Source organism: Lonchura striata, chromosome 20 (assembly GCF_046129695.1).
Source record: "Lonchura striata isolate bLonStr1 chromosome 20, bLonStr1.mat, whole genome shotgun sequence".
Classification (NCBI taxonomy): Eukaryota; Metazoa; Chordata; class Aves; order Passeriformes; family Estrildidae; genus Lonchura; species Lonchura striata.
Genome location: NC_134622.1, coordinates 10,019,536 through 10,046,363, shown reverse-complemented (window position 1 = coordinate 10,046,363; position 26,828 = coordinate 10,019,536). Strand labels below are relative to the sequence as shown.

Genomic DNA, 26,828 nt, shown 5'->3' with positions numbered 1-26,828 from the left:
TGTATTTTCTTATGAAGTGTGGTTCTTATTATCTGCACCACAACCTCCAATAACTGCTTTATGAATTCATCTGCAGCTGAGTTTATCCTTCAGAGCATCACACTTTATCTCAGGTCTTCATTTATATTCATCAGTGGGGACGGAAGTAAAATTTAGCTTTAATTCGAAGGCTAATTTAGGTTTCAGTGTATGATTAACATTCCACAATTACTACCATCAAAGTCAAGCATATGTATAAGTCTCTGCAGGACTGGGGCCAAAATATTTTCAAGTATCCACTTATTCAATACATTTTATATGAAGAATTATTCTTATCTATTACTTATGCAAGGGCCTTTACTAGGTAAATCTTGACACAGCTAGGCCTCTCTCTCCATATAATTACTCATCTTCTTACTTTTCATCTGGTTTCTGCTCTACCTAGTTATCTAATTCATTTGGTATGAGCACAGTTCACTAACTGTAAATGCAATTTACTCTCAGGAGCAGCAGGAATATTCAGCAATCTCCAAACCCAAGTTTTCAGGATAACATGCAACAACTCCCAACAGGTAAGATCATTGACTGTATAATTTGGTAAAATGAACCATTAAAGAGTAATCCACACTAAATAATAAAAAGCTCTGCTAAATTATACATTATTGCAACACATCCAGGAAAAATACTAATTTTTCCATTAAATACCATCATTCAACTGCAGCAAACAAAGTCCAGCTAGTCCAGTCAGCCAAAGTGGGCTCACCAAAACTTTAATACTATATTTCTGGCATGCAATATATACATAATTAAACAGTTAAAAAACATGTACAAGTGCAGTATGCACAATGTAAAGGCAGCCTTGCTGTGGATTGTGTCTATCAAGATATTCACAGCACCAGTCAGAACATTCGCTAGCAAGAAAAACAGCAATTGATTTTTGTTAATAGCACTAATGAGGCACAGCTGTGACAGCTTGTCCTGCCTTCCCACCGGCACGGCCTGCGTTCCGCGCTTTTTCCCGGAATCAGGGGGCTGCACAACCTCCCAGCAGCAGGGCACGCTGGAGCCCTTGACCAGCAGCTTGGCGAACACCAAGGTGAGGTCAGCGAGCAGGAAGAAGGCCAGCAGCAGCAGGCAGTGGGCGAGCACCCAGGCGCAGAAGGGCAGGTTGGCCAGGCGGCGGGACACGGGCTCCGTGCACGCCTGGCACAGCTGCAGCAGCACCGACAGCAGCAGCACGGCCAGCGCCAGCCCCCCGAGGGCTTCCAGCCAGCCCCTGACCGAGCTCCTGCGCCGCAGCAGCCACAGCCCCACCTGCACGCTCGCCAGGTAGGTGGCCAGGTAGCCAAAGAGGGAGAGCAGCCCTTCCCGGTTGGCATCGAGGAAGCCGAGCCGGGAGCCCCTGCCGTCGCTCCCGTGCAGGATGAACGTCTTCAGAGAGGTAGTGCTGAGGAGGAGCTGGTAAAGCACGGCCACGGCTAGAGCCACCAGCCAAGCCTTATGTTTGGGGAATATGGCTAAAAGCAGAGATGCTGCGAGTCTCACCAGTGCCAAGGTAAAGAAGAAGTTCCAGTGCACCCCGTACTCCGAGGTGTGCTCGTGGTACTCGATGGATTTAACACTCAGCAGCCGCCCAACGCCGAGGGAAATCAGCGGCCACACGGAGAACACCTGCCTGGCCAGGCCGGAGAATCTGGGCTGTGTCGTGTGAGGCTTCTGCCGAACCTCAGGGCAAACGAGAGCGTTTCCAAAGATGAAGGCTCCCACCCCCAAATCCATGGCTCCGGTGCCGTAGGTCTCGGCCTTGGCGTATCGCCGGGGATACTGCGGGAAATCCACGGCCAGAATGCTGATGGATGTCAGCACATTGACATAAACACGGAACACAGTTATTGCTGGAATGCACTCGGGGTCCAAGCATGCCTTCTGGAATTCTTTTACAATTTGCCCAAAGGGTACTCTGGCCTCCCGTTTTCTCTGGCTGTATATTTTGGAAAATATTCCGGCACAGAAGGCAGCGAGGATAAGTGGTATGAAAAAGATGACAGGAGACAAGACAGTGCAGGAGAACAGGAGAGGAGACACCAGCACCAAGAAGTCTAGCAGCAGACTGCACTTCCTTGAGCTTACAGGTTTTCCATGGTGCAGGTAGTAGAGGATCAGGAGGAGCCCTCTGCAGAGCAGGCACAGTGGAGGCAGGGACAAGCCTGCAGAAATTTCCAGCAAACTCGTTCCATTCAGGTTGCTGATAAAAGCTTCTTTCAGCTCTTTCTGGGACATTCTTCTTCCTTCCTCTGAAAACACAAAACGTGAACTTGAGGTAGCTGTGTAAAATGGGTCTCCAAACTCCTTAAAAATGAAACTCCTTCCTCTGAAAACACAAAACGTGAACTTGTCTCTGACAGTTCACAAAACCAACATTGATTTCAGAAGTTACTGAATTACTTTTCCATTTAAAGAACACAGAGCAGCACTGGAGCTGGCCTGGGAAGCCAAGGACATGCACAGGCTTGAGGAAGTGCCAGCATTTTTCATCCTGCTGTGTTCCAACAAGATGCTCCGTACATTTTTGAGGGAGATCTCTAAACATCAAATTCTCCTCTGAATATTCAAATGGTGAATAATCTCACAGCTCTGTAGAACATACTTTGCCACATCCTCTGATCCAAATGGCACAGAAATGTAAAAACGTGTCCCTACGCAACACCGTGCTGCCTGATGAGTACAACCAGCACCCCCCAGGTGCCTTTTTACGGCAGCAGCAGCCGCGGGGGATGGAAAAAGCGAGAATTAATCAGGGTTCTGCTCAGCCGCGGGGCGCAGCGGGAGCTTACCGGGAGCGGGGCACGGGCGGCGCCGAGGGCAGCGAGCGGCGGGGCCGCGGCCGGGGGGGACCGGGGCGAGCCGGGGCCGGGTGAAGCGGGGATGGGTAAAGGGGGGCTGGGGTAAAGCGGGGATGGGTAAAGCGGGGCTGGGGCGAAGCGAGGCCGGGTGAAGCGGGGATGGGGCGAAGCCGGGATGGGTAAAGCGGGGCCGGGTGAAGCGGGGATGGGTAAAGCGGGGCTGGGGTAAAGCGGGGATGGGGTGAAGCGGGGCCGGGTAAAGCGGGGCTGGGGTAAAGCGGGGATGGGTAAAGCGGGGCTGGGGTAAAGCGGGGCTGGGGTGAAGCGGGGATGGGTAAAGCGGGGCTGGGACGAAGCGAGGCCGGGTAAAGCGGGGCCGGGTAAAGCGGGGCCGGGTAAAGCGGGGCCGGGGTGAAGCCGGGATGGGTAAAGCGGGGCTGGGGCGAAGCGAGGCCGGGTGAAGCGGGGATGGGGCGAAGCCGGGATGGGTAAAGCGGGGCCGGGTAAAGCGGGGCTGGGTAAAGCGGGGATGAGTAAAGTGGGGCCGGGTAAAGCGGGGCTGGGGTGAAGCGAGGCCGGGTAAAGCGGGGCTGGGGTAAAGCCGGGATGAGTAAAGTGGGGCCGGGTAAAGCGGGGCTGGGGTGAAGCGGGGCCGGGTAAAGCGGGGATGGGTGAAGCGGGGATGGGGTGAAGCGGGGATGGGTAAAGCGGGGCTGGGGCAAAGCGAGGCCGGGTAAAGCCGGGATGAGTAAAGCGGGGCCAGGTAAAGCGGGGCCGGGTAAAGCGGGGCCGGGTAAAGCCGGGCTGGGGCAAAGCCGGGATGGGGCAAAGCCGGGATGGGGTAAAGCCGGGCTCGGTAAAGCACGATCGGGGTGAAGCCGGCCCCGGTAAATCCGGGCTGGAGTAAAGCCGGACCGCGGTAAAGCCGGGCCCGGTAAATCCGGGCTGGGTAAAGCCGGCCCCGAGTGAAGCCGGCCCCGGTAAAGCCGGCCCCGGTAAATCCGGGCCCGGTAAATCCGGGCCGGGTAAAGCCGGCCCCGAGTGAAGCCGGCCCCGAGTGAAGCCGGCCCCGGTAAATCCGGGCTGGGTAAAGCCGGGCCCGGTGAAGCCGGCCCCGAGTGAAGCCGGCCCCGGTGAAGCCGGCCCCGGTAAATCCGGGCCGGGTAAAGCCGGGCCCGGTGAAGCCGGCCCCGAGTGAAGCCGGCCCCGGTAAAGCCGGCCCCGGTAAATCCGGGCCGGGTAAAGCCGGGCCCGGTGAAGCCGGCCCCGGTAAAGCCGGCCCCGGTAAAGCCGGCCCCGGTAAATCCGGGCCGCGTTCCCCGCCCGCACTTTCGCCGCTTCCGCAGCGCCCCGGCCCCGCCCCGGCTCCGCCTCCGCCGCCCGCCCGCCCCGCTCCGCTGCCGGCCCCGGCCCCGCTCCGGGCCCGCCGCCGCGGTAAGTCCCGAGCCCGCCCTGCCCTCCCGGGCTGCCGGCACCGCCGCCGGGCCCGGCCCGGGGACACCGCGCGGCCCGGGGACACCGCGCGGCCCGGGGACACCGCGCGGCCCGGGGACACCGCGCGGCCCGGGGACACCGCGCCCGAGCGGTCCCGCCCGGCAGCTGCCGCGGCCCGCGGCGTCCCCGGCGTGTCCCTCGTGTCCCTGTGCTGCCCTTCGTGTCCCTCGTGTCCCTGTGCTGCCCTTCGTGTCCCTCGTGTCCCTCGTGTCCCTGTGCTGCCCTTCGCGTCCCCCGTGTCCCTGTGCTGCCCTTCGTGTCCCTCGTGTCCCCCGTGTCCCTGTGCTGCCCTTCGTGTCCCCCGTGTCCCTCGTGTCCCTGTGCTGCCCTTCGTGTCCCCCGTGTCCCCCGGGATCTGCCGGCACCGGCACAGAATGCGCTGCCGGGAGAGCGGGATGGATCGGACCGGGCTTTGGGGATGGGAGCGCGCCCGGGGACTCCGGGCTGACTCCGTGTGGTGTTTTCATGCCGGGTTAGGAAGGAAATTAGGGATGGAATGGGAATAACAATGGAATAAGAAGAGGAACTGAATAGGAACGGGATAGAGTGGAAAGAACAGAATAGTATAGAATAGAATAGAATAGCATAGAGTAGAACAGAATAGAATGAAAATAGAATAGAATAGAATGAAAATAGAATAGAATAGAATAGAATAGAATAGAATAGAATAGAATAGAATAGAATAGAATAGAATAGAATGAAAATAGAATAGAATAGAATGAAAATAGAATAGAATAGAATAGAATAGAATAGAATAGAATAGAATAGAATAGAATAGAATGAAAATAGAATAGAATAGAATAGAATAGAATAGAATAGAATAGAATCAATTAGAGCATAATAGAACAAAATTAGGATAGAATTAGAATAGAATAGAATAGAATAGAATAGAATAGAATAGAATAGAATAGAAACAATTAAGAGTGTAATAGAACAAAATTAGGATAGAATTAGAATAGAATTAGAATAAAAAAGGAATGGAAGTAATGGCAGGTTCAGTTGCAGGAAGGACAGGATTCTTCCTGGCAGTGTGACTGGAACCTCAGCGTTTATCACAGAAATTCAAATGACTCACCTTGGGTTGGCTCCCAGAGATTTTCAAAGGAAACAGGAAGGGGACAACACAAACTTCTCTGAGTCACTCCCCTTCCCAAAGCTCTGGCTTCTCTGGCACTGTCAGACCCTCAGATCTGCTCTGTTTCTCCAAACAGGAGGAGTTTTACAAGTAGTTGTAGGTTTTGCCAATAAAACTTGCTTTATTAAAGAGAAGCAAAGCATTTTATTCCTGATGAAATGGAATATACACGATTCCCTCCAAAAAAGCTTTATTTGCAGGGGCAGCAGCACATAACCATCACTCTGGGTAGGATTTCCAGCTCCAGGGTTACTTGGGCTCCACTGGGATCACTAATTCTGCCTGAAGTCCTCGGGATTTGCTTGTGGAAACCTCTGGAGAATTACATGCCCTGAGTTATTTTTATCTAAATGCCTTTTTATTTTCTTTATTTTCAAGCATTCTCCAGTGTGATTTGAATGAAGTACCCTAAAGTAAAGGCCCTCTCCAGTGTTCCCGTCCACAGGCCTGGACAAGATGCCAAAGCAGGTAAAAAGAAAAGCAGGAATTGTGTGTGCTAATTAAATGTTACTGCCAGGAGAGAATTCTTGGCTTATTTCCATGCAGTCAAGATTAGGTAACTACTAAAGAATATTCATGAATTGACTGGACCTATTTACTGTGGGTTTGAGCTGTGTTAGAGACACCAGGCAGTGATTTTTGTTGTGCCCCGGGCTCTAACAGGGCAGGTGTTCATGCAGGCAGCAAACACATCTTGGGGGTGTTTGCTCAGGAAGATAAATGGACACGAGAGTTGGGATTTCTTGTCAAACATTCTTCTACTTTTGGCTGAGCAATCGTCCCAGCTGAAGTGATGCTGAGCAGGGCAGCAGAACCAGGCCCTTCCTCAGGCCTTGCAGTCTCACAGTGGGTTTGACTTGCCTGGTGGAGCACAGGGAGAAAGGGGAATGGGCAGGAACTCCTCAGGTCCACGCAGTGTTTGCTAATTGTGGTGTCTGTCCTGGGACAGCAGCAAGCTGCTTAATGCTCATGCAGAGGAGAATAACAGAAATCACTTGGATGGCAGTGCTTTACTGCATTGCTAAGCTTTTTTTTTTTTTTCCCTTACTGTGTAAAATTCTGTATCACTGGAAAGGAAGGATTTATGCTGTCTGCAAAAGATAAAAATGCTCCTAAATGAGTACACTATTATAGCTTTTTTTTTTCCTTTTCAGGAACATGCTGAGTGGGGTTTGCAGTGCATTTCCCCTAAATTAATGGGCTCATCTCACATAGTGGGAATGCTGCTAACTAAATTTAGCATTTTCTGTACAAACAAGGTGTAGCTGTTCATTGGTTGGTACAGGTGAGCAGGAATAGCTTGGAGAACTTTCTGTCAAAGAGAAGGAGATCAGAAGAGGAGTGTACAGAGTGCAGAAATCAGGACTGGCATCTTTTCCATTCTTCATTTTCTCTTCTAGCCTCTCTCCAGTAATGGCAAACAGGTCCTGGAATATCTCTTCTGCCTGGTTTTCCATACGACAAGTGTGTCCTTCCAAAGAATGTTGTCAAGGACATGGGAGCCCAGAGGCTGAGATTTGAATATTTTAAGTGATTCACAGGGGACAAAACTTCAGCTAAGGCAGGGCAGCTCTTCCCCCAGCACCATTCCTGTGCCCTGGCTGTGATGTGTGCACTCTGCAGCTTTCACCCTGAAAATGAGAGTCTCTGCTGGGAAAGCTGCATTTGTTTTGGCCTGCAGGGGCTTCCAGCTGTACCTGCAGCCAGCCCTTCCTGCTTCCCTGAGCCCAGGGCACTGCTTGGATTGAGTGCACGACAGGCAGAGGCTTAGAAATGAGCCAGTTGCACGAGCATGGGGGGTGTGTGTGTGCAGAGCTGCAGTGTGAGCCCAAGGCCACCTTCTCTGAGTGCCTTTGCTCACAGCCAGAACCCTTTTCCTGCATCAGAGCAGGAGGAGGCAGCTGGGAGGAGGAGTAGCTGTGACATTCTGAGGTCTGGCTCCTGCTGAGACTGAAATTTGGTGACATGGAAGCAGCAGAAGAGCTAGAGCAGGGGAGGAGGTGAAAGTCCAGCTCTTCACCTTTCACTGGTGCTGATCTGACATCCCCTCCAGGAAAATGGCCAAAGGGAAGATTCTCTCATCCAGAATGACCTCAGTGAATCATTTGAAGAAGAAGTTAGAGCCTTCCTCGGTGATGAAGAGAAACTGCATCTTTTCGACGACCTCACCAAAGTGAATCCAGTGACAACCAGGACAGGTGAGCAGCCAGGGACAGTCTGCTGAGGGATCCCTTACCTTGCTGGCCACTGACACATGGCCACTGCATTCCTGCTCTCACTGCATTAACACCGTGGACACAGGAGTTCTGTATATTATATTAATTACATGTACAATTATGTATATTACACCTACATCAGTCTCTTGATCACCTCGTTCTCTATTAAACCTGATGGGAACACACCTGAGACTCTTGTTACCAACAGGCACAGCAAGGGTCAAACACACTTAGCAAAAGATGCTGACAGAAGGTGTTGCTTTTCAGTTCTGAAATGTCTGCAAGCAAGATACAGAGTCAACCTGTTCTATACAAACGCTGGCTGCAGCCTGGTGGCTTTAAATCCTTTCCAGCCTTTCTCCTGCCTCTACTCACCTGAGCTCATGAGGGAGTACCACGCTGCACTTTGTCCTCAGGTAACCCTTGTGCTTGAGATCTCTGTCCTTCTGTAGAGCCCAGGTGTCCAACTGCTTGCTCTAAACTCATCTGAGCAAAATACTCCCACAGGAGAAACCCCATTTCTAGTGAAATATTAGTTCTGTTCAAAGAGCAGTGCTGTTTTCAGGTGAATGTGAGATGACCTTGGTATCCATTGCTGTTGAACTGTGTGGTTACTGTACTCTTAAATATAAATATTCTCTTTCACTGCCAGGATTTAAAACCTCACATCTTTGCAGTGGCTGAGCAAACCTACAGGAATGTCCAAAAGCAGATGGACCCTGTGAACCAGTCCATCATTGTGAGTGGAGAAAGTGGTGCTGGGAAGGTAAGGAAATGTTTTTCTGTGACATTGCTCTCAAGTTTCGAACTCTGCCAGTGATTTGTAGTGCAGAGTAGTGCAGTGAATGAGCAAAGATGAATTAAAAGCCCCTCTGACACAGCACGTAGCCAATCTGCCCAGCACGACTCTCTTGAAATGTGTGTGAAGCATTAAGTGATTGCTGCAGTTAAACACACTCTGCTTTATATAGCAGCTCTTCAGGTGACATCTGTCATTTCTGGAGGGCTGGGTTTGAATCATTCAGCAGCAGTTCACTGAGTTAATGCCTCAGCCTGGTCTGTCAGGGAGCTCTGTGAGTCTCAGCAAACCCTCTGTAAAGACTTGGAGCAGTGGATTCAGCTCCTGCCCTGGCCCTCCTGTGATGGCCCATCCCTGCTCAGGACCATGCTGAGGAGGGCATTTTAAAGCCCAAGAACAAGGTGATTCAAATGCTGAATGTTAATGCCTCCAAATCCATTCTCATTCATTCCATCCCAAGGCAATAGCTGTTAATTCTGGCTGAGCTTCCAGCTGGTGACACCTCGATGGAAGTGCCATTCAGCAGAGCACTGAAATGTGTGTCTGTGGCACGGAGTTCCCACTGAAGCAGAGCTCTGAACCTGACACAGTTCCTCTCTTTAGCCTCCCCTCCACCTGCACACTGTGTGACATCACTGATAACATGTTAGAAACAAAGAGCTACTGTCAGATCTCTGTCTTGCAGACCTGGACCTCTCGCTGCCTCATGAAGTTCTATGCCTCTGTTGCTGCCTCAGCTATCTCCCCAAAAGGCAATGAAACTGTGGAAAGGATAGAGAAGAGAGTGCTGGATTCCAACCCTGTCATGGAAGCTTTTGGTAAATGTGGCTTTTTTAGCAACAAAGTAAAGGAATGGCCACTGTGGCAATTTCCTTTGTTCCCACACAAGTCTAAGCTTTCTCTTGGTCCTCTCCTTAAAAAAAACTCTTCAAATACTGGAGCTATTTACAGAGTACCCTAAATACCTGTATGTGCTGCATGGCAGAGTGGCACCACTCTGACTGTTCTGTGTCTGCCACTGGCAATTTCACAGGGAATGCCTGCACCCTGCGGAATAACAACAGCAGCAGGTTTGGGAAATACATCCAGCTCCAGCTGGACAGGTAAGAATTACTGTGTAAAACCTTACCTGTTGTCTTGTTCCTTTAAATCTTTATTATCCCGTTCCTTTAAAGCTTATATTCTGAAGTCTGTTATAGAATATTTTATGTCTTTAGAGCATATTTTGGTTTGCTGGCAGCTTAAACTGTTATTATTTTCCTTTTTCTTCTTCTGCAAGCTCTTACCATGATCTTTAAGAGACAGCAAAGGAAAAACAGAGATGTAGTTAAGAACTCTGAATAAAATATGAATAAAACTGAAGGTGAACTGCAAAACATTCACAGTCAGTTGGTCTCAGAACAACATAACCCCTCTTGGATTCTGTGAAGAGGTTTTGTTGAAATCTTTCCTCTTTTTCCCTCTCCAGATTCCATCATCTGACTGGTGCTTCCATCCAGACTTTCCTTCTGGAGAAAACAAGAGTTGCCTATCAGGCCCCCAATGAAAGAAACTTCCATATTTTTTATCAGGTTTGCCTTCAGTTGATTTTGCTGAGCATTTCTGCCACACAGCGGGGATGGAATCACCAGATTTAGCACAGTTGCAACTTTTAATAATTACCAGTTTCCCTGTCTGCCAGGCTTCCAAATTAAATCATCCTCCCAGTATGTTATTCTTCACTGTCTGGGAGCTGTGTAAACACCAAAGGCAGAATTCAATTTTTACCTTGTTTTCTGTCTCAGATCACAAAAGGTGCTACTGCAGAGGAGAGGCTGGAGTGGAACCTTCCAGAAGGGGCTGAGTACCGCTGGCTGCCAAACTCTGAAAGAAACTTAGATGGTAAAGATTAGCTTCACTAACTAATTAATCAATCCATTAATGATGGCTGGAGCTTTAAAGGGAGGCAGGCAGAAATACATCCTGTTCCATCCCCTGGCCAGCCAACAGCAGATGTTTTGCAAAGCCACCTGCATTAATGGGATTCTTTTTAAGTTTCACTTGGCACTAGTAAGTCTTAAAGCTTAAAATCAGTCACCTGGCTTAAAACAGCTGGTTCTGGCCTGGCAAATTTGCATCTTTGTGGCTTTGTTTAGAAATTGTCTTTGTTTTTGCATGTGCTCCACCTGACAGAAAAAAACCAGTGGGTTGGGATTTCCCCAGGCAGCATCCCCGTTCTTCCCCGCTCTCCTCTGACCATCCCAGCTGGATTGGATGTGCTGAGATGTTCTGCTTGCCCCTGTTTGTGTGCTTGGCTTTTCCAAGAGCACTGTTTGGCTTTTCAGAGGACTGCTTCGAGGTGACCAGAGGGGCAATGTTCCACCTGGGCATCGGCCCTGCCACGCAGAGCAACATTTTCAAGGTCAGCCACACCGCAGGGACAGCACGAGGCTGCTGAGGATGTTGGGAATGAGCTCCCGGGGTGGGATTGCTGCTGGGATCAATCCCTGTCACCGTGCAGAGCTGCTGCTCCTCTCTGGAGGGCTCACAGCTGAAGGGTAGATCTGAGCCCAAAGCCTGCACCTCTGATTTTCAGTTTGCCTTCAGGAGCTGCAGCACTGGGGAAGCTCAGAAGTTTGGGATCTGTTGGCTGCCTTTTGTGCAGGAATGTGCAGGAGCTGGCCTGTTCCAGGCTGCAGGAAGGCTCAGGGGAGCTGCCTTGGGGGAAGCTGTCCTGAAAAACTCCCTGGTTGCATTCCAGGTGTTATCAGGCCTTCTGCACCTTGGGAACGTTCAATTCTCTAATCCAGGGGATGAATCTCAGCCTTGTGAACTGGAAGACAAAACCAAAGGTGAGGCAACACAACCATGCCATGCTCCAGAGCCTTGTTAGTTCAGCGCAGATGGCCAAGGGAAAGGATTAGAGAAAGGAAAGAATGGAGAGAATTCTTTCCTTTATTTAATTAGTTAATTTAGATTTACTTATATTTATTTCGTTATTAACATTTCTTAAAATTTATTACATCTACCAAATTTTCACTTGAGTAATTTTAACTATTTTTACTTTTCATTATTAATTCCTTTTAACTACTAATAAGACTAATTACTTTATTAATAATAATTTTGAAAATTAATAAATGTGTTTAAATGGTATTGAATTTATTGCATTTTAAATTATTAAATTGAATTTGTTTAATTTAAATTAATGTAATTTCTTCATTTAATTCAGAAATAATTCCTTATTAAAGAAAATAATTTGAACAATATCTCTCCTGATAAGGGAGATGATCAAGGCCGTGAGCAACCCAAAATTTAGGTGCGTTTTTGTGAGCAAACAAAAACCTAATGCTCCCCTGCCCTGAGAGATAATATCCTTCCTGACAGGTCAGGGCAACTGCAGCATTGCCCAGTGATTTCAGGAGGATTATTGGCAGAACTGTGGCTCTTGTTTGTAATCTTACTCTGCCATCACAGGCCTGGCAGAAATCTGACCCAGAGGGAGAGCAGGGCTTTTCACATGAAAGCTTGGAAGTTTTTGTGATAAAGACCAAAAGGCAGTGACAACAAATCTGTTAAATTGCAGCAGAAATAGAGGTTGTTCCGCTTTTAGGAGGCTTGTGGATCTGGATTTCCTTCAGAACTAAAACTGCCCTGAATAGTGAAGGTTCCTGCTAAAATTTCAACTCAAATTACTTAATATCCAAATAATTTTGACTACAGCTCAGCTGAGAAAGGTCTTAAATGCTTTGTCAGAAAATACTCATTCTTCACTTCCTTTCTATCCCCAAATCCCTGCTTTTTTCCTGGTCCATGACTGTTTGATTTGTCTGTCTGCATTTTGAGGTCCCTACTCAAAAAAGGTGAAAAAGTAACAAAGACACGCCTAGAGAGAAAAACAGCTTTGGTGTGGCCAACTTCAGCTTTTTCTGGTATTCCTTCATTTTAAAGAGAGGACCCAGAATTCTAGGGGCACTCTGCGTCCAAATTAAGAGTCTGGTTTTGGAAAACTCATTCCTAAGTTTGGATAGAAAGATCCAAAATCCACATTTAAGTTGGGGAGCTGATGGAAGTGGCATTTTCCTGCACCATCTCTAGACCTTCCTTACCTCCAGAGGTACAAACACACCAGGTAACCTTCCACTGTTTGTTCTCCTGAACAAGAGTTTGTGAAGAGCACGGGGGATCTGCTCCAGATTCCCACTGAGGAGCTCCTGGAATCTTTAAGGATCCGAACAATCACTGCTGGAAAACAGCAGCAAGTGTTCAAGAAGCCGTGCTCCAGAGCTGAGTGTGAGACCAGGAGGGACTGCCTGGCCAAAGTCATCTATGCCAGGTAAGGATGGGCTAATCCAGGTGACTTTTGGGAGGGAATGGGGAGGCCAGAGGGATTTACGTGCTGCTGTTCCATGGCAGCACATCAGAAATTCCTCTTCCTTCCAAGTGACACTGATGGAAGCAGCAGGAAAAGAAGCAATTCTGATTATTGCAAGCTAGCAGCTTCCAGCTAATCCCATTGTTGCTGTCTGCAGGTTGTTTGAGTGGCTGGTTTTGGTCATCAATGAAAACATCTACACTGATCCCTCAGTGTGGACCAGCTTCATAGGTATGGATATCCCACCCTGGTTTAACTCAGGGGCCACAGCCCTCCAAGCTGCTCCTAAACTAAATCTCCTTGTCCTCCCACATTCTTCCAGGTTTGCTGGATGTTTATGGGTTTGAAGCCTTCCCTGAAAACAACTTGGAGCAGCTCTGCATTAATTATGCCAATGAGAAACTGCAGCAGCACTTTGTAGCTCACTACCTGAAGGCACAGCAGGTAATACCCCAAACTGAGGATCAAATCTTCCATATCTGATTTAAACCAGCATCTTTTTGTCACTTTAATTGCATTGCTGTGCCCATGGTCAGGTGGAAGCTTCAGTCAGCAATGCCACAGAAAGCAGTGGGAAGGAGCAGTGGCTTTGTAAAGAGGGGAGTGTGGGGCAGTTGGAATGACACAGCTTTGTCCCCTGGGGACTGGAAATCTGTTCCCAGCCCCACTGGATCTCTGCCTGTCAGACTGTTTGCTTTTCCTCAAAGAGCTGAACACTTGAGACTAAATTCTTGGGGTAAGTGCAGCCTGAATTGAGATTCTCTTGGAAGTTTCTGCTTTCAGCCATGAAGCATAAAGCCCCTAAAGAGTGGATCTTCTAGGCTGAGCTTGGTGTGAGGGCAGAGCCCACCAGAACCCTGTCACCCACACCTGAGCACGTGGGACCTGTGGAGGCCTCCAGCCACAGGGGCACAGCTCCCTGCACCCAGCCACGCTGGTGCCTTTAAAAAAGCCCCAGCGTGCTCCAGCTTTTATCTTGAGTGAGGAGAGACATAGATGCTGTTGTTTCACAGCAGAAAAGGTTTTTTTGCCCTGTGCAGTCCCTCACTGGTCACACACTGCTAATTCCAGCTCTCATCTGAGTGCCCTGCAAGGTGCAGAGTCCCTGCCAGGGCTGCTGCTCTGCCCCTCCCCACTGCAGATCCATTACCAAAATGCTCTTTGCCATTAACTGGAATCAGGGAAATTCTTTTCTTTATGGCAGCAGTGTGCTGGCACCTCCTGCCTCACAGCAGGGCTCTGTCAATTTATTCAGGAGTCAAGGATTTCTTTGACTGCTGTTTGTGCTTTGCCATTGCCAGGCTGCTTTCCCTGCCTGCCCTGGTCAGCATGCCAGGGGTTAATGGTCAGAGAAGATGGAAAATAAGTTCAAGCACACAATTGCTTTGCTTGAAACAGCTCCATGACCTCTGTTTATAGCACCCCTCCCACTCACTGCCTGCCCTCTTACCTCTGGATCTGGCTGTCCCCCAAACCACTTAAATGCCATTAGTGGCTGTGCTGAGCAAGCTTTTGGCAGGAGGCTTTTCAAATAACTGCCCAGAGCTTGTGCTTGTTAAACACTGCTGACAGTTTGTCCTGTAATTCAGCATAAATATTGTACCAATTATTCCAGCCAGTATCTCCCTGTACTTCCTTGCAGATCAGGCTTTGCTTTAAATGGAGCTCAGTCAGTAAAGCCTGGCACACAAAGGTTGGGCTGGGGCAGTGTCCCAGTCCAGGGAAGGAGTTCTGCTTGTTCCTTGTCCTTCAGGGAAAATCTCAGCACAGCCAGGAGAGGCTTTGTGTGACTGTGGCCTTTGTTTGCTCTCTAAAGCAGCCTTGCAGCACACTCTGATAAATCCATGGGGTTCCCAAATCCTCTGATAAATTGCTCCAGTGGGTTCTGATCCACACCCAGAAGCTACCTGGGCTACAATACCTTCACATGGGTTGTTTTTTTTTTCTCAAGCTTGGTGTTGATCTGGGATTAACTCCTCAAACAGGACCTGGATCAGCTGCCCAAGGCTCAGAGTCCTGAGCTCTGGTGCCCTCTGCTGCAGAATAACCCCTTCCCTCTTCCTTCAGGAAGAATATGCAGCTGAAGGCCTGCAGTGGTCATTCATAAACTACCAGGATAACCAGAACTGCCTTGATCTGATAGAGGGAAATCCTCTCAGCATTTTTTCCTTGCTGAATGAGGTAAGCGTGATCATTTCTTGCGCCCAGTTTCCTGCCTTTGTCCCACACCACCACAGAAAACACAAACAGTAAATTCATAGAAAACCTGCCAGCTATAAAATTTCTGCAGGGCTTCAGCTTCACAAAATCATGCCACTGCTTCTTTCTGCTCCAAGTTGTCTTTTTCCCTCTGATCCTGGATGTTCTGATTCAAACATGAACCCTCAATTACTTCTTTCCCCCCTTTCCTTCCCAATATTTCAGGCCTTGCATACTCAAAGCATCTCTAAAGGTAAAATTGCTATGATTTGAATTTTAAACGTTGTAGCTTTTAGAGTCATTTCTCTGGGACAAAGAAGAGATGCTGCAGTTGTGTGTCCTTTGCAGGAGTGTCGTCTGAACAGAGCCTCCAACACTGACCTGTTCCAGACCAGGATTGAGAAAGCCTTGTCCAGTAATCAGTGTTTAAGTCGAGATAAGTTTAGTAAGAAGCCCAACTTTATCATTTCACATTATGCTGGCAAAGTCTGCTACCAGCTGGCAGCAATGGTGGAGAAAAATAAGGTAGGTGTTTGCAGAAAGAGCTGTTTAAAAAAACCTTAAAAGCATCTTACAGACCTGAAGTGATTTAAGTCAAGTAGATATATTCAGTGCTGGGTACTGGACATAACTTGCTTCAGCCCTTGTAAACCTGGGTGATGCCCTTGGTGTGATTCTCTGAATCACCACTGGCACGAGCGGATGCTTTCTTACACCTTGAACCATCACCAAATTAGGGCTTCTTCCACTCCTGGGGGATGCAGAATTGTTAATGGCATCAGGGCATTTTTATAACTACAAATACAGCACTTAATTCCCAAAAAAATTCAGATAAATTTATGAGCAACAAGAGCGTAGGCTTAACTGCTGAAAGTGCTCAAAGTACTCAAATTTTGGCCATCAGGGAATGACTGATATGTGAAATAGCTTGCAGAGAGCAGGGTCCCTTCTCAGCTCTGACATCCCCAGCAATAAAACACCATGTCTTAATTCAAATGAATATTTCTAATGTCTGCTGCAGTCTGTCCTTCAGGGATTAAACCACCCCTGCAAGTTGGAGCTCACTTAGGCTGTGTAACAACAGCAGTGATGGGAGCAGTTGTACATTTGACTGGATTTACTGAATGTTCAACCAAACATTGTTTTCTGTCCCTAAATCTGACTATGAATGAATGCACATCATCAGATTTGAAACTGCAGCTGTGGTCACATCAAATTTCCATCAGAAATACTGTTCTACCTCTGTATGTGGAATACTTAGTTATTTTCAGAGGTGCAGGTGCCTGCCAGGTCCAGGTACTGACAGGTCATGTCTGTTTGCAGGATGCTGTTCCACCAGAGCTGGTCCACGTTTTGCAGAAGTCAAAGGACCCTTTGCTTCAAAAATTATTTCCTGTGACAGAAAAGAACCAAAATAACACCAAAACCCAGAACAGAGCAGCTGTGGTTACAGTGGTGTCCAAGTTCAAGGTACATCCTATTCAGCTTTCTGCTGTAATTTTGGGAACTTCCTGGATTTACCATCAACGATTTGATGAAATGCATCCACAGAGTGGATTTTTTGCTCAGGGGAAGTGCTCTAACACTGAGTCTGTAGAGCCATCCTTGCCAAGAGCAGCTTCCTGGGGTGGATGGAGATCCCTGAGGAGGAGGAGGAGCCCTGCTGAGCCCTGTGTTTGTTCCTGCAGAGCTCCCTGGAGCATCTGATGGAGATTTTGAGCAGAACCACACCCCACTACATCCGCTGCATCAAGCCCAACGCTGACTGCAAGGCCATGACTTTCAGGAGAGAAGAGGTAACTCTTCCAAAGCCTCTCCCCAGGGCTTTGCATTGGCTTTCTCAGCATCTTGAGTCACTCACAAAGCTCTTTCCACAGCACATTTTGGAGCAGCTCTTCCTCCTGTGAGATAGGCACCCTTTCAGAGTCCCTGAGGTGCTTGTCCAAAACGGCAGCTCCTCCAGCTGCACCTTGCTCATTGCTGGGGGGATTTGGGCTGCTGCCCTCCCAGCCCTTCAGACAGGTGGAGGTGATCTGAGCAGCCCTGGGCACACAAACACCTTCAAAACAGAACTCTGCTCGCTCCTGCAGTCCAGGAAGCTGAGAAGTTTTGGGAGCAGAGCAGCAGATGCTCAAGCTGTAACTAGAGAACCTCATCTGGTGGGCAACCAGGCTTTAAACACCCATGGAATCTGCTGAGAGTGCAAATACCAGCACTGAGCCTGGAAATGCCAACACTGGCTTTTCACACCCTGCTGGCTTTGGATGCCCAGGACAGGGCACACAAGGAGCAGCTTCCACAAAAATCAGCTAAATAAATAAATTTAAGCAATAAATTGCCTAAACCAAACTCAATTTGTGCCTCAGGTTCTCAGCCAGCTCCAGGCCTGTGGAATAGTGGAAGCCATCAGCATCAGTGCAGCAGGTTTCCCAGTCAGGTAAGTCCAGCTTCTTCAGCATAATCCATTTCTATAGCAATTAGTGGCATTTAGTTATTCAGAAGAGCATATAAGCAGGGAGCCCAAGTATTTTGCACCATCAGCATATCCAAGCACAATTCCTGCCCTGGCTTTGCTACTGGTGCTGGGAAATCTGAATTTCTTCACAAGTCCTGTACTTTCTGGCCTGTTTGACCATTTAGGCATCAGTCTGTTTGCATCCCCTGCACTGGATCCACAAAGCCATTCTGGAATTTTTCCCCTTCAGGGGATGAGTTATTTACCATACAGCAAAAGGATCAGTTTTTTACAGTAATGGTTCTTGCCTGGAATTCACTGCACATTTGTCTCCCAGGATCCCTTTCCAAAGTTTCACTGAGCGTTACAAGCTACTGAGAAAATCCTGGGGCTCCAGTAAAAAAAGAGTGTGGAGTAAAAGCAGCTCTCATCCTGCTGAGAAAAAAGGTAAGTTTCTTCAGGTAATCCCCGTGCCATCAAGTAAAATTGTCACTGCACCCATTTGGTATCACACAGATCAGGCAATTACTGTATTCACCACTATTCTCAAAATACTTCTTTAACCTATCACCAACCTGTGTTTCTAATTTGCTTAACACTTGAAATCTTACCCCTCACTGCTGGTTTTCTGTGTTCCTTCTGGGTGGAACAATCACTGCAGTGGTGTCTGGGGTTCCCCTTGCCCAATATAATTTGATTTAGAGTTGATTCTTTACTAGACTTGAAAACCACTTACTTTTTGCTTTATCTTCCTTCTCCTTCCTTTCTTTTCCTCTCCCCTTGTTTCCTTGCTGAATCACTGACCTTCCAGCTTACCTGGACTCTGCTGCTTCTTCCACCTTTTGCAAACTTCTCTTTCTCTAAGCAAGAGTGAGGATGGACTTTAACAAACACAATGCAGCCCACAGGTAAAGCCTTTGCAATGAACTCCTGAAAGGAGGAGCTCATCAGGTGGTTACATTTAATTCTGAAGGTTGCTGCAGCCCCTTTCTGTGCCCCAGATGAATCCCCTCATCACCCAGTGGGTCAGTTCAATAAACAGCAGCTGTGGGAAGCAGGACCAGCCTGTTCAGATAAATAAAATTGGTGGAAATCTCTTCACCCTGTGGAAATGGGGTGAAGTAAGGAAGTGCAGGCTGGAAAATTACTTACACACTGAATCTTTCCCCCTCAATTGCAAACCCATTAACTGCAAAGCCTCTTTGTGATGGCTTTTTAGTTCTTTTTATCTTGAGGGGGTAATAAGCTGCAAACAAAGCAAAACAATTGCCCAAACAAGAGGATAAGCTTTGGTTCCCTTATCAGCCCAGCCCCATGGACGCCATCAGAGCCACCAGATGTCTTCCTGTAAGCAAGAATTGCTTCTATTTGTTTTCAGGACCTTAAAATGCTCTCATCTCCTTAGAAATATTTATAGCAGAAAAGCAAACAGTATCCAGGATGGAATGATGCATCCAGCCCTGTACATGCAGGAACTCTTTCAACAATCTCTTGTTCCAGGTCTGAATTAAGTCTGTCTCTATTTCCAAAGAGATTCATCTGGCTGACCTGTTTGTAAGAAATTGTGCACTGTGTCCCAGAAATGGCTTTAATAACCTGTAATTGCTGCCATAAGTTCCTGCTCAGTACAGGACCCCATAGCTGCTCCCAGTGCCCTGTGACAGCTGTACAATTGTGTAGAATTTGTCTTCCCTTCCTGTACTTTTCAGCACATTAAGGCTACAATTCCCTGCCTTTTGTTCTTTGCTCCCACAGCTTTGAGTTTTGAGTATTTAATGTGATTTTCTTATCTGCTCAGTCTATTCCTAATGGCATTGCTGCTGCTTTCTCGTGCATCCGTGTGGGATGGGAGAACACCTGAGCCCTCCCTGTTTTGGTCTAGATCCATCCCAAGTGACAATTTTACCTGTGGAGAACAGAGGTGATAAGAGATGAGAAGGCAGCCCCCAGCCACAGCCCAGTTCCAACAGCCCCACTGCTTTTCTGCTTGCTGGCACCTGGTGGGATCTGAGATGAAGCTCTCAGCCATCTCCTCCTCCCCTCTTGCTGTTTCCCCTCTAAATGGCCAAGAGATCTCAGTGCAAAGACAATGCCCTGGCCCCCATTTGCAAATGTTGTGGTGCCTTCTCCTCAGTGTTTCATTCCAGGTGATGACAAAGCACCACGTGCTGCTGTGCTGGAGATCCTTCAGGATGCTGTCAGGGGACAAACCCCTGCTCAGGGAGCAGGGAATGGAGCAGGAGCCCCCTCAGTCTACTGTGGCAAAACCAAAGTGTTCCTGGCCACTTCCCTGGTAAGTGCTGTTCCTTGGCTGATGCCTCTGGAGTGCTCCTGCCTCGGGGACATTCTGGCACAGAGGCAAAACTCCTGCCAAGCCAGAGTGAGCAGAACTGGGCATTTTCCATCCAATTATCAAACTCAATCAAGCACCCCTCAGAATCCAGCTCTGCAAAGCACTTTGTGTAATGGCCTCTGTGTTGGACAAGGAGCTGCACTTGTGTCAGAATTCCAGTAAAGGTGGCAGCTTTCCTGAGCTCCACGTGAGCTCCAGCAGGCCTTGGGAAAGAGAGGAAGGAGTCACAGGCACTTCTGCCAAGCTTGCAGGATGCAGCCCCTTCTGTGGAGCTGGGTATGAACCTGCTGCTGCTGGGACTTTGGGAGGCTGCCCTTTCCTCCCCAAGAATTTCCACTTTCATTTCCATTTTCATTTCCCTGTTAGCTGAAAGGCACTAATGAAGTGCTGTCGCTTCTCAAACCTAATCCAGCAGTCATAGGACACTGGAATGAGGCTGAGGTGCCCTGGCAAACACCAAGGGGCTGTAAAAGAGGGAAGAGTTGTGAGCACAAGTCCATCCCTAACTCCAGGCTCCTGTTCCCCACTGCAGCTGGAGCTCCTGGAAGCCAGGAGAGCAGAGGTGTTAAATGAGAAGGCATTTTGCATCCAGTGCTGCTGGAGAAGATTTAAAGAGAAGAAAACAGCAAAGGAGAAACGCTCTGCAACTCTCATCCAAGCAGGTGACTTGTGGGGTGGGGATGACATAACAGAGCAAGGGACATTGCCAGTTACTCTGGGGGACTCCAGTGGCACGAGTGGCTGAGTGCCATCTCTCCCAGCGTGTGCAAGAGCTGCTGAGATCCTCTGCACTCAGGTTTCTCTTGTTCAACCCTCAGCTGTTCGCTCCTGGCTGGCCAAGAGTCGCTTCCAGAGGCTGCGCAGGGCTGCCCGTGCCATCCAGCGGGGCTGGAGGAGGTGGAAGGTGAGTGTGGGGACAGGACAGCACTGAAAAGGAGCATGAGGCCTCTCAGGGCAATAACTGAGAACTATAAACCCAGTGCTCCAGAAAACTCTTCTCCAGCTGAAGGGCAGAAAACTCTTCTCCAGCTGAAGGGCAGATGCCAGTCCTGTACAGCTGCTCTGGCTCATCCTGCAGAACAAACTCATTCCCTACCTGCAGGGAAATTGGGGTGTGCTGCCCTTCCAGCCTCCCTCTCTGACAGGCTCAGTTTTGCAGTCCAGCTTGTGCCCAGGACGTTCTCAATGTTGTCCTTGTGTCTTTTGCAGGCAGAAGCGGCGGCGCTGGCAGCAGCGGAGCTGGACGAGGGGGAAGGAGAGGAGTTCCCAGCCCCTGGAGCTGCCCTGGCCGAAGCTGCCAGAGCCCTGGGCACAGCGTGGCCGCTGCAGGCAGCCGTGCAGTGCTGGCCCCTGGGCCTGGTGCTGGCTGCTGGCCCTGGCAGTGCCATGGGACGGGCGCTGCCGCTGCTGCGCTGCCTCGGGGCGCTGCGGGAGCGCCCCAGGGCACACCCGGGCTGTGGCATCGCCTCCATCAGAGCCCTCCCACAGGTACCCACCCCTCCCTCCTGCTGCAGCTCGGCCACAGGCTGGGACAGCATTTCCCACTGGCTGGTACTGCCTTCCATCACAAACTGCACTTGCAGAGCACCCCCGGCTCTGCGGGGGGACGTTTCTGTGTTTGCAGTTCCTGCACACGCAATTTGATGCAAACACAGAAACTCTGCCAGGTGCAGTGCTGAGCACTCCCACCTCCAGAGTCTGAGCTGATCTCAGTGCAGTTCACAGTTCTGGTAGTTTCTGTAGTGGCCATTTCTCCTAAATCCATTTGTGGGGACTCTCTGGAGGAGTTTCTCTGTCCTCATCCACACTCCAGATCTCAATGTGAGTAACAAAGTCAGCTGCACACCTGGCTGAACACTGTCCCCCTCTTGTCCCTGCAGGGCTCTGTCAGGTTCCACTGCAGGAGGTCCCCCCTGCATTTTGCCAACGTCAGGCCCCACACAGAGGTGTTCTCCATCTCGGGACTCAACCAGATCCTGCTGGACAGACAGGAACTCCTGCCCACATAGCTCTGCCCCTGGCCTTGGCCTCCAGGAGGGCTCTCTGCAAGCTGCTGCTTCCAAATCACTCAACATCCACTTCTGCTGCTACCTCAGAGCTTCCACAGCGCTGCCCTGTACCTACACCGTGATGAAATGGGATAATACACATTATAATAACATTAAATTACATTTCCTGTATGTGGGGGCAGCTCCTGCTCCCCGCAACGTTACAGGAAATATCAACACTATGGGAACAAATCAATTCCAACAGATCAGGTGCTTGAAGCAATGAATACTTGAACTGAATGCTGCTGGCACTGCCTGCAGCAGCCAGAGCGAGAAAATAATGCACATAAATATCCCTGATTCATCCTGACTGACCACAAGTGTCCCCAAGGTGTGGAGGAGCAGCCAGCTGCAGCCCTAGGGGCAGATGTCTCAGGGAAAAGCAAGGCTGGGCTCTTGCTTTTATCTACAGAACCAAAATTTGTGAGTTCTCACAGGTACCAGGTGTCTGCAGAGCTCCCCAGACAGCATCACCCTGCCCAGAGGCTCACCAGGAGTGCTCTGAACCCTCCCCTTGTTGCTTGTGGATCTTGAAAATGTTCAGCTGCTCTGTGTATGTCATTTTAAATAAACTGCTCAATGCCTTGTCAAAGTGTCTGACCCTTCCCAACAACCTTCAGTGAACAAAAACACTTCGGAGTACCCATGGATTAAAATAAATGTAAATACATTTAATATTGTCATTGTGAAGCAACATTTGCTGTGGTGAATTTCTGTGCCAACAGAAAGAATTCCACAGAGGACCAAGCTGAACCCCCAGGATGTAAAACAGTGTCCCAGACTGGAATCAGAGCACTGACATCCACGGGCAGAGGGGCAGCAGCACCTCTGGCTGCTGGCTGAGCTCCCACACCAAAATCCCGAAGATAATGAAACAAATCCATTCCCACGGCAGCTCACTCGGGGAGCACGTTCTCCTTCTCCTCGGGAGGCTCCACAATGCCCAGGCAGCAGTCGGCGAACTCCACGAACAGCGGCTCCTGCATCAGCCGCCTGAGGACGGAGCTTTTGTCCCGAGCCCGCTCCAGGGCGAGCAGCAGCTGCCGCAGGTGCGGGTTCCGCAGCAGCTCCCGCAGCTCCTCCGACTCTCCTGGGCCGGGAGAGAACCGAGTCACAGCCGTGCCACGGCCGGGGCAGCCGCCGCCCCGCGCGGTGCATCCCGCCCGCCCCGCTCACCCAGCAGCCGGAGCCTGTGCGCCGGGACGCGGTCCTGCTCGTCCTCCTCGCCCGGGACGTCCTCCGGGAGCCCGGCTGCGGGCACCGGCTCCTGCCCGGCCGCCTCCCGCTCCCGCGGGGCAGCATCGGGCGAGCAGCGCTCTGCGGGGAGAGCCGCGTTAGTCCCGGGCCAGCCCGGGCCGGAGAGAGCCGCGGTAGCCCCGGGCCGGGGAGAGCCGCGTTAGTCCCGGGCCGGGGAGAGCCGCGTTAGCCCCAGGCCAGCCCGGGCCGGGGAGAGCCGCGTTAGTCCCGGGCCGGGGAGAGCCGCGTTAGCCCCGGGCCGGGGAGAGCCGCGGTAGTCCCGGGCCGGGGAGAGCCGCGTTAGCCCCGGGCCGGGGAGAGCCGCGTTAGCCCCGGGCCAGCCCCGGTCCCGCCCGCCCCTCCCGGCCCGCACTCACCGCGGTGGGTCCGGCAGCACGGCACGGAGCAGCTGTGGGGAGAACGGCGTGAGAGACGGGCCCGCACCGCCCTCCCCGCTCCCGGGAACAGCGGCACCGGCGCTACCGGCGGTACCGGCTGTGCCCCATCCCGGATACAGCGGTACCGGCGGTACCGGGCGTGCCCCATCCCGGGAACGGCGGTACCGGCGGTACCGGCTGTGCCCCATCCCGGGAACGGCGGTACCGATAGTACCGGCTGTGCCCCATCTCGGGAACGGCGGTACCGGCGGTACCGGCTGTGCCCCATCCCGGATACAGCGGTACCGGCGGTACTGGCCGTGCCCCATCCCGGGAACGCCGGTACCGGCTGTGCCCCATCCCGGATACAGCGGTACCGATGGTACCGGCTGTGCCCCATCCCGGGAACGGCGGTACCGATGGTACCGGCTGTGCCCCATCCCGGGAACGGCGGTACCGATGGTACCGGCTGTGCCCCATCCCGGGAACAGCGGTACCGATGGTACCGGGCGTGCCCCATCCCGGATACAGCGGTACCGACGGTACCGGCTGTGCCCCCCGCTCCTCCCATCCCGCGGTACCGGCGGTACCGGCCGTGCCCCAGCCCTGCCCTGGCTCACTAGGCGCTGCCGCAGCGCGGACAGCGGTACCGGGCCGCGGCCCCCGCGCCGCACTCCGCGCACGGTCCCGGTGCCCGCATGGCTCCGCCGCTCCCGCCGCCGCGGCTCCGCCCGGGCGCGCCCCCGCCAGGCGCGCCCCCGCCAGGCGCGTCTAATCCACGGCCGAGAGCGGCGCGCGCCCCCGGCCAGGCGCGTCTAATCCACGGCCGAGAGCGGCGCGCGCCCCCGCCAGGCGCGTCTAATCCACGGCCGAGAGCGGGGCGCGCTTCCGGCCAGGCGCGTCTAATCCACGGCCGAGAGCGGCGCGCGCCCCCGGTGCGCGGAGATGTGTCCGTGAATTGACAAACACACACACAGAGATGTGGATGTGGGTATGGAAAGAGATATAGATATGTAAATATGGGGAGAGAAGGGGGAGCGGACTGGGAGATGTGTGTCTGGAGATAGGGGTGCGGATATAGATATGGGCCCATATAAAATACATAACCAGATGTAGATGTGGGGATATAATACAGAAATATAGAGTTAGGGACACACAGGTAGATGTCAAGATGAGGAAACAACAACAAAGCAAAGAAACTGGAAAGAAGTCCCTGCAAAACCCCAGCTGTGGGATTGTGTGTGATGAATGTGAGAACATCATCACTCTGTGGGTTTTCATGGAATTTGATTGCTGAGCACCGGTGAAACACCACAGAGCAGCAGCTGAGCAGTGCAGAACCAGAAACACGACTGATGTCACAAAATCCATCCAGTCCAGGCTTCTAAAGAAGTTTAAACATTGACATTCCTCTGGGAAATATCCCAGTGTAACTACAAATAAGCCTCCACCTCCAGTGGGATCTGACAGAATAATATCTACTAAATAAATATTCAGCAACCAACTCTTTTTTTCTTTGGAGAGGGAGTAGTCAAGACCTTTTGCTTGTACAAAGCATTCTGCTCTTGACCTTTTTATTTCTTTCTGTCCAGGCAACTTGACTGCAGCTGTGATCCTGAAGAGCCCAGCCAAGGTTTTCACCTGGAGCAGCACAAATTCCACAAGCCAGGCACTTGAGAGTGCCTTTAAAAGCAGAAATATGAAAGTGCAGCCAAAACACCTCACCAAAACACCTCGTCCAGCAATCAAAATTACAGCAGGGAGGCAGTGTTGATAAAGATTCACCCAGCAGTCAAAAGCCACGCTGTGACCGACTGAGCAAGAAAGTAAAACGCTGTTATTCCCCAAAATTCCTGGGAATTGCCCAGCTGTCCCACCCTCAAACAAAGCAGACAGGGTTCATGGAGTTCTTTGGGACAGCAGCTTCTGTTCCTGTGAACCCCTGAAGGACAGGGGCAGTGTGAAAAACACCAATCACTTGTTTTTTTTAAATCTTAAAACAATCACTTGGGGTTTTTTTTTTAATTATTTTTTTAGCAATAAAATAGTTTTAAAAAATGTAATAAAATTAGAGTAATAAAAAATTGGACAATGAGGATTAGGACACTACGAGACAATGAAAAGCAAAGAATTTTGGACATCTGGATGTTTTTGGGCACTGAGCTGCCAAAAACCTGCCTTGTGTAGGAATAACCCTTCAAAGGAGCAGCCTGTTGCATATTCGTGTATTTCATACATGGTGCATAAATTCCTTGCAAATTAAGAATTTTTCTGGCTTTTGTCAACTTCTTCCCTTTAATCCTGGTGATAAAAACAGAGAGAAGGTGGAAGGATGTTTGTCTTTTCTGACAAGGAGGCTGTAACTCTTTAGGTTTTGTGTTGCTGTTATCTCTGTGTGAAGAGTTTTTTTTATTTTATTATCTTTTTCCCTTTCTTGAGCTAGTAAAAAATACCTTACATCACAGAGTTTCCATTTTAATGTCACAGTTTTTCCATTTTATGTTGCAACCTAAAACTATATTTAACACACTACTTAAAACGGATTAATACAGTATTACAAAATAACCCTCCATAACACATATAGTATTCAATTTAATATCTGAGAAGAGCCAATGATAAAATACTCATTTTTCACAGGCAGGGACAGGGCCAGGGCCTCTTCCCCACGGGTTTTTGGCAGCTTGTCTGGATTTGTCTGTTCAGTGCCAGTGTCCTGCTTTAGGGCTGCGAAAAATACATTTTATGTGATTAGCTCTTTGCAAATGTTAAACTGAGTACTGTATGTGTTGTGTTGGAAAGTTATGCTGTATTCATCTTTTAAGTAGTGCTGTATTAATCTCTTCTAAGTGGTGCTGTGTTCATCTTTTTTTAGCAGTGTGGCAAATATAGTTTTTAGGCCATAGCATAATATTAAAACAGAAACTATGTGGTGTAATATAATAATCATTTTTGTAACTAGCTCAAGGAATGGATAATTAAGAAATTCTTTACATAGAAATAACAGCAACAAGACATAAGATTCCAAGAGAAGAATTATTGCCTCCTTATGGTGAAGACCCAGACTTCGAGGGACCAGCAGGATTGATTTGCTAGATGAGGGGGGATTGAAATGAAGCAGAAACACTCTTAGTTTGAAGAGGAATGTTTGAATTATGTATGAGATATATGAATATGCAATGGGCTATTGCTTTTAAAGGGTAATCCTTTGTTGGCAAGGTGTGTTTGTGGCAGTGCCAGGCACCCAGAGGTCTGTCGTTCTTTGTTTTTTATTGTCTCTTGTCATCCCCGTTTTCATTGCTATTAAACTTCTAAAATTTTAACACAACTGAATGGTGTTTTTCAC

General features: G+C 49.9%; 3 protein-coding genes across 5 annotated transcripts; 1 reads left to right on the top strand and 2 right to left on the bottom strand.

The window, feature by feature from the left end:
- Positions 1-733: 733 nt before the first annotated feature.
- Positions 734-2,832, bottom strand: PIGW (phosphatidylinositol glycan anchor biosynthesis class W). Its single transcript, XM_021524976.3, has one exon. It carries the CDS (start codon positions 2,257-2,259, stop codon positions 739-741), a length of 1,521 nt encoding a protein of 506 aa, XP_021380651.1. The 5' UTR covers positions 2,260-2,832; the 3' UTR covers positions 734-738.
- A 1,372-nt stretch (positions 2,833-4,204) lies between these two features.
- Positions 4,205-22,464, top strand: MYO19 (myosin XIX). Of its 3 annotated transcripts, XM_021524853.2 has the most exons (25): positions 4,205-4,256; positions 5,830-5,919; positions 7,505-7,649; positions 7,935-8,083; positions 8,320-8,433; positions 9,152-9,284; positions 9,500-9,569; positions 9,935-10,037; positions 10,251-10,347; positions 10,791-10,867; positions 11,207-11,297; positions 12,607-12,778; positions 12,975-13,048; positions 13,140-13,261; positions 14,885-14,998; positions 15,365-15,541; positions 16,340-16,486; positions 16,705-16,812; positions 17,383-17,453; positions 17,809-17,932; positions 19,606-19,764; positions 20,357-20,486; positions 20,643-20,728; positions 21,034-21,312; positions 21,705-22,464. In XM_021524853.2, exons 2-25 carry the CDS (start codon positions 5,908-5,910, stop codon positions 21,831-21,833), a joined length of 2,883 nt encoding a protein of 960 aa, XP_021380528.2. In that variant the 5' UTR covers positions 4,205-4,256; positions 5,830-5,907; the 3' UTR covers positions 21,834-22,464. The 3 variants fall into 3 exon arrangements, with proteins under 3 accessions (XP_021380528.2, XP_021380525.1, XP_077643704.1); XM_021524850.2 differs by lacking the exons at positions 20,357-20,486; positions 20,643-20,728; positions 21,034-21,312; positions 21,705-22,464 and adding an exon at positions 18,283-18,379 and having other exon boundaries at positions 17,809-17,918; positions 19,619-19,641; XM_077787578.1 differs by lacking the exons at positions 19,606-19,764; positions 20,357-20,486; positions 20,643-20,728; positions 21,034-21,312; positions 21,705-22,464 and adding an exon at positions 18,283-19,549 and having other exon boundaries at positions 17,809-17,918.
- A 54-nt stretch (positions 22,465-22,518) lies between these two features.
- ZNHIT3 (zinc finger HIT-type containing 3) lies at positions 22,519-24,185 on the bottom strand. Its single transcript, XM_021524854.3, has 4 exons — positions 24,106-24,185; positions 23,486-23,517; positions 23,049-23,189; positions 22,519-22,962 (listed from the first exon to the last, which is right to left on the bottom strand). Exons 1-4 carry the CDS (start codon positions 24,183-24,185, stop codon positions 22,769-22,771), a joined length of 447 nt encoding a protein of 148 aa, XP_021380529.1. The 3' UTR covers positions 22,519-22,768.
- Positions 24,186-26,828: the final 2,643 nt, after the last annotated feature.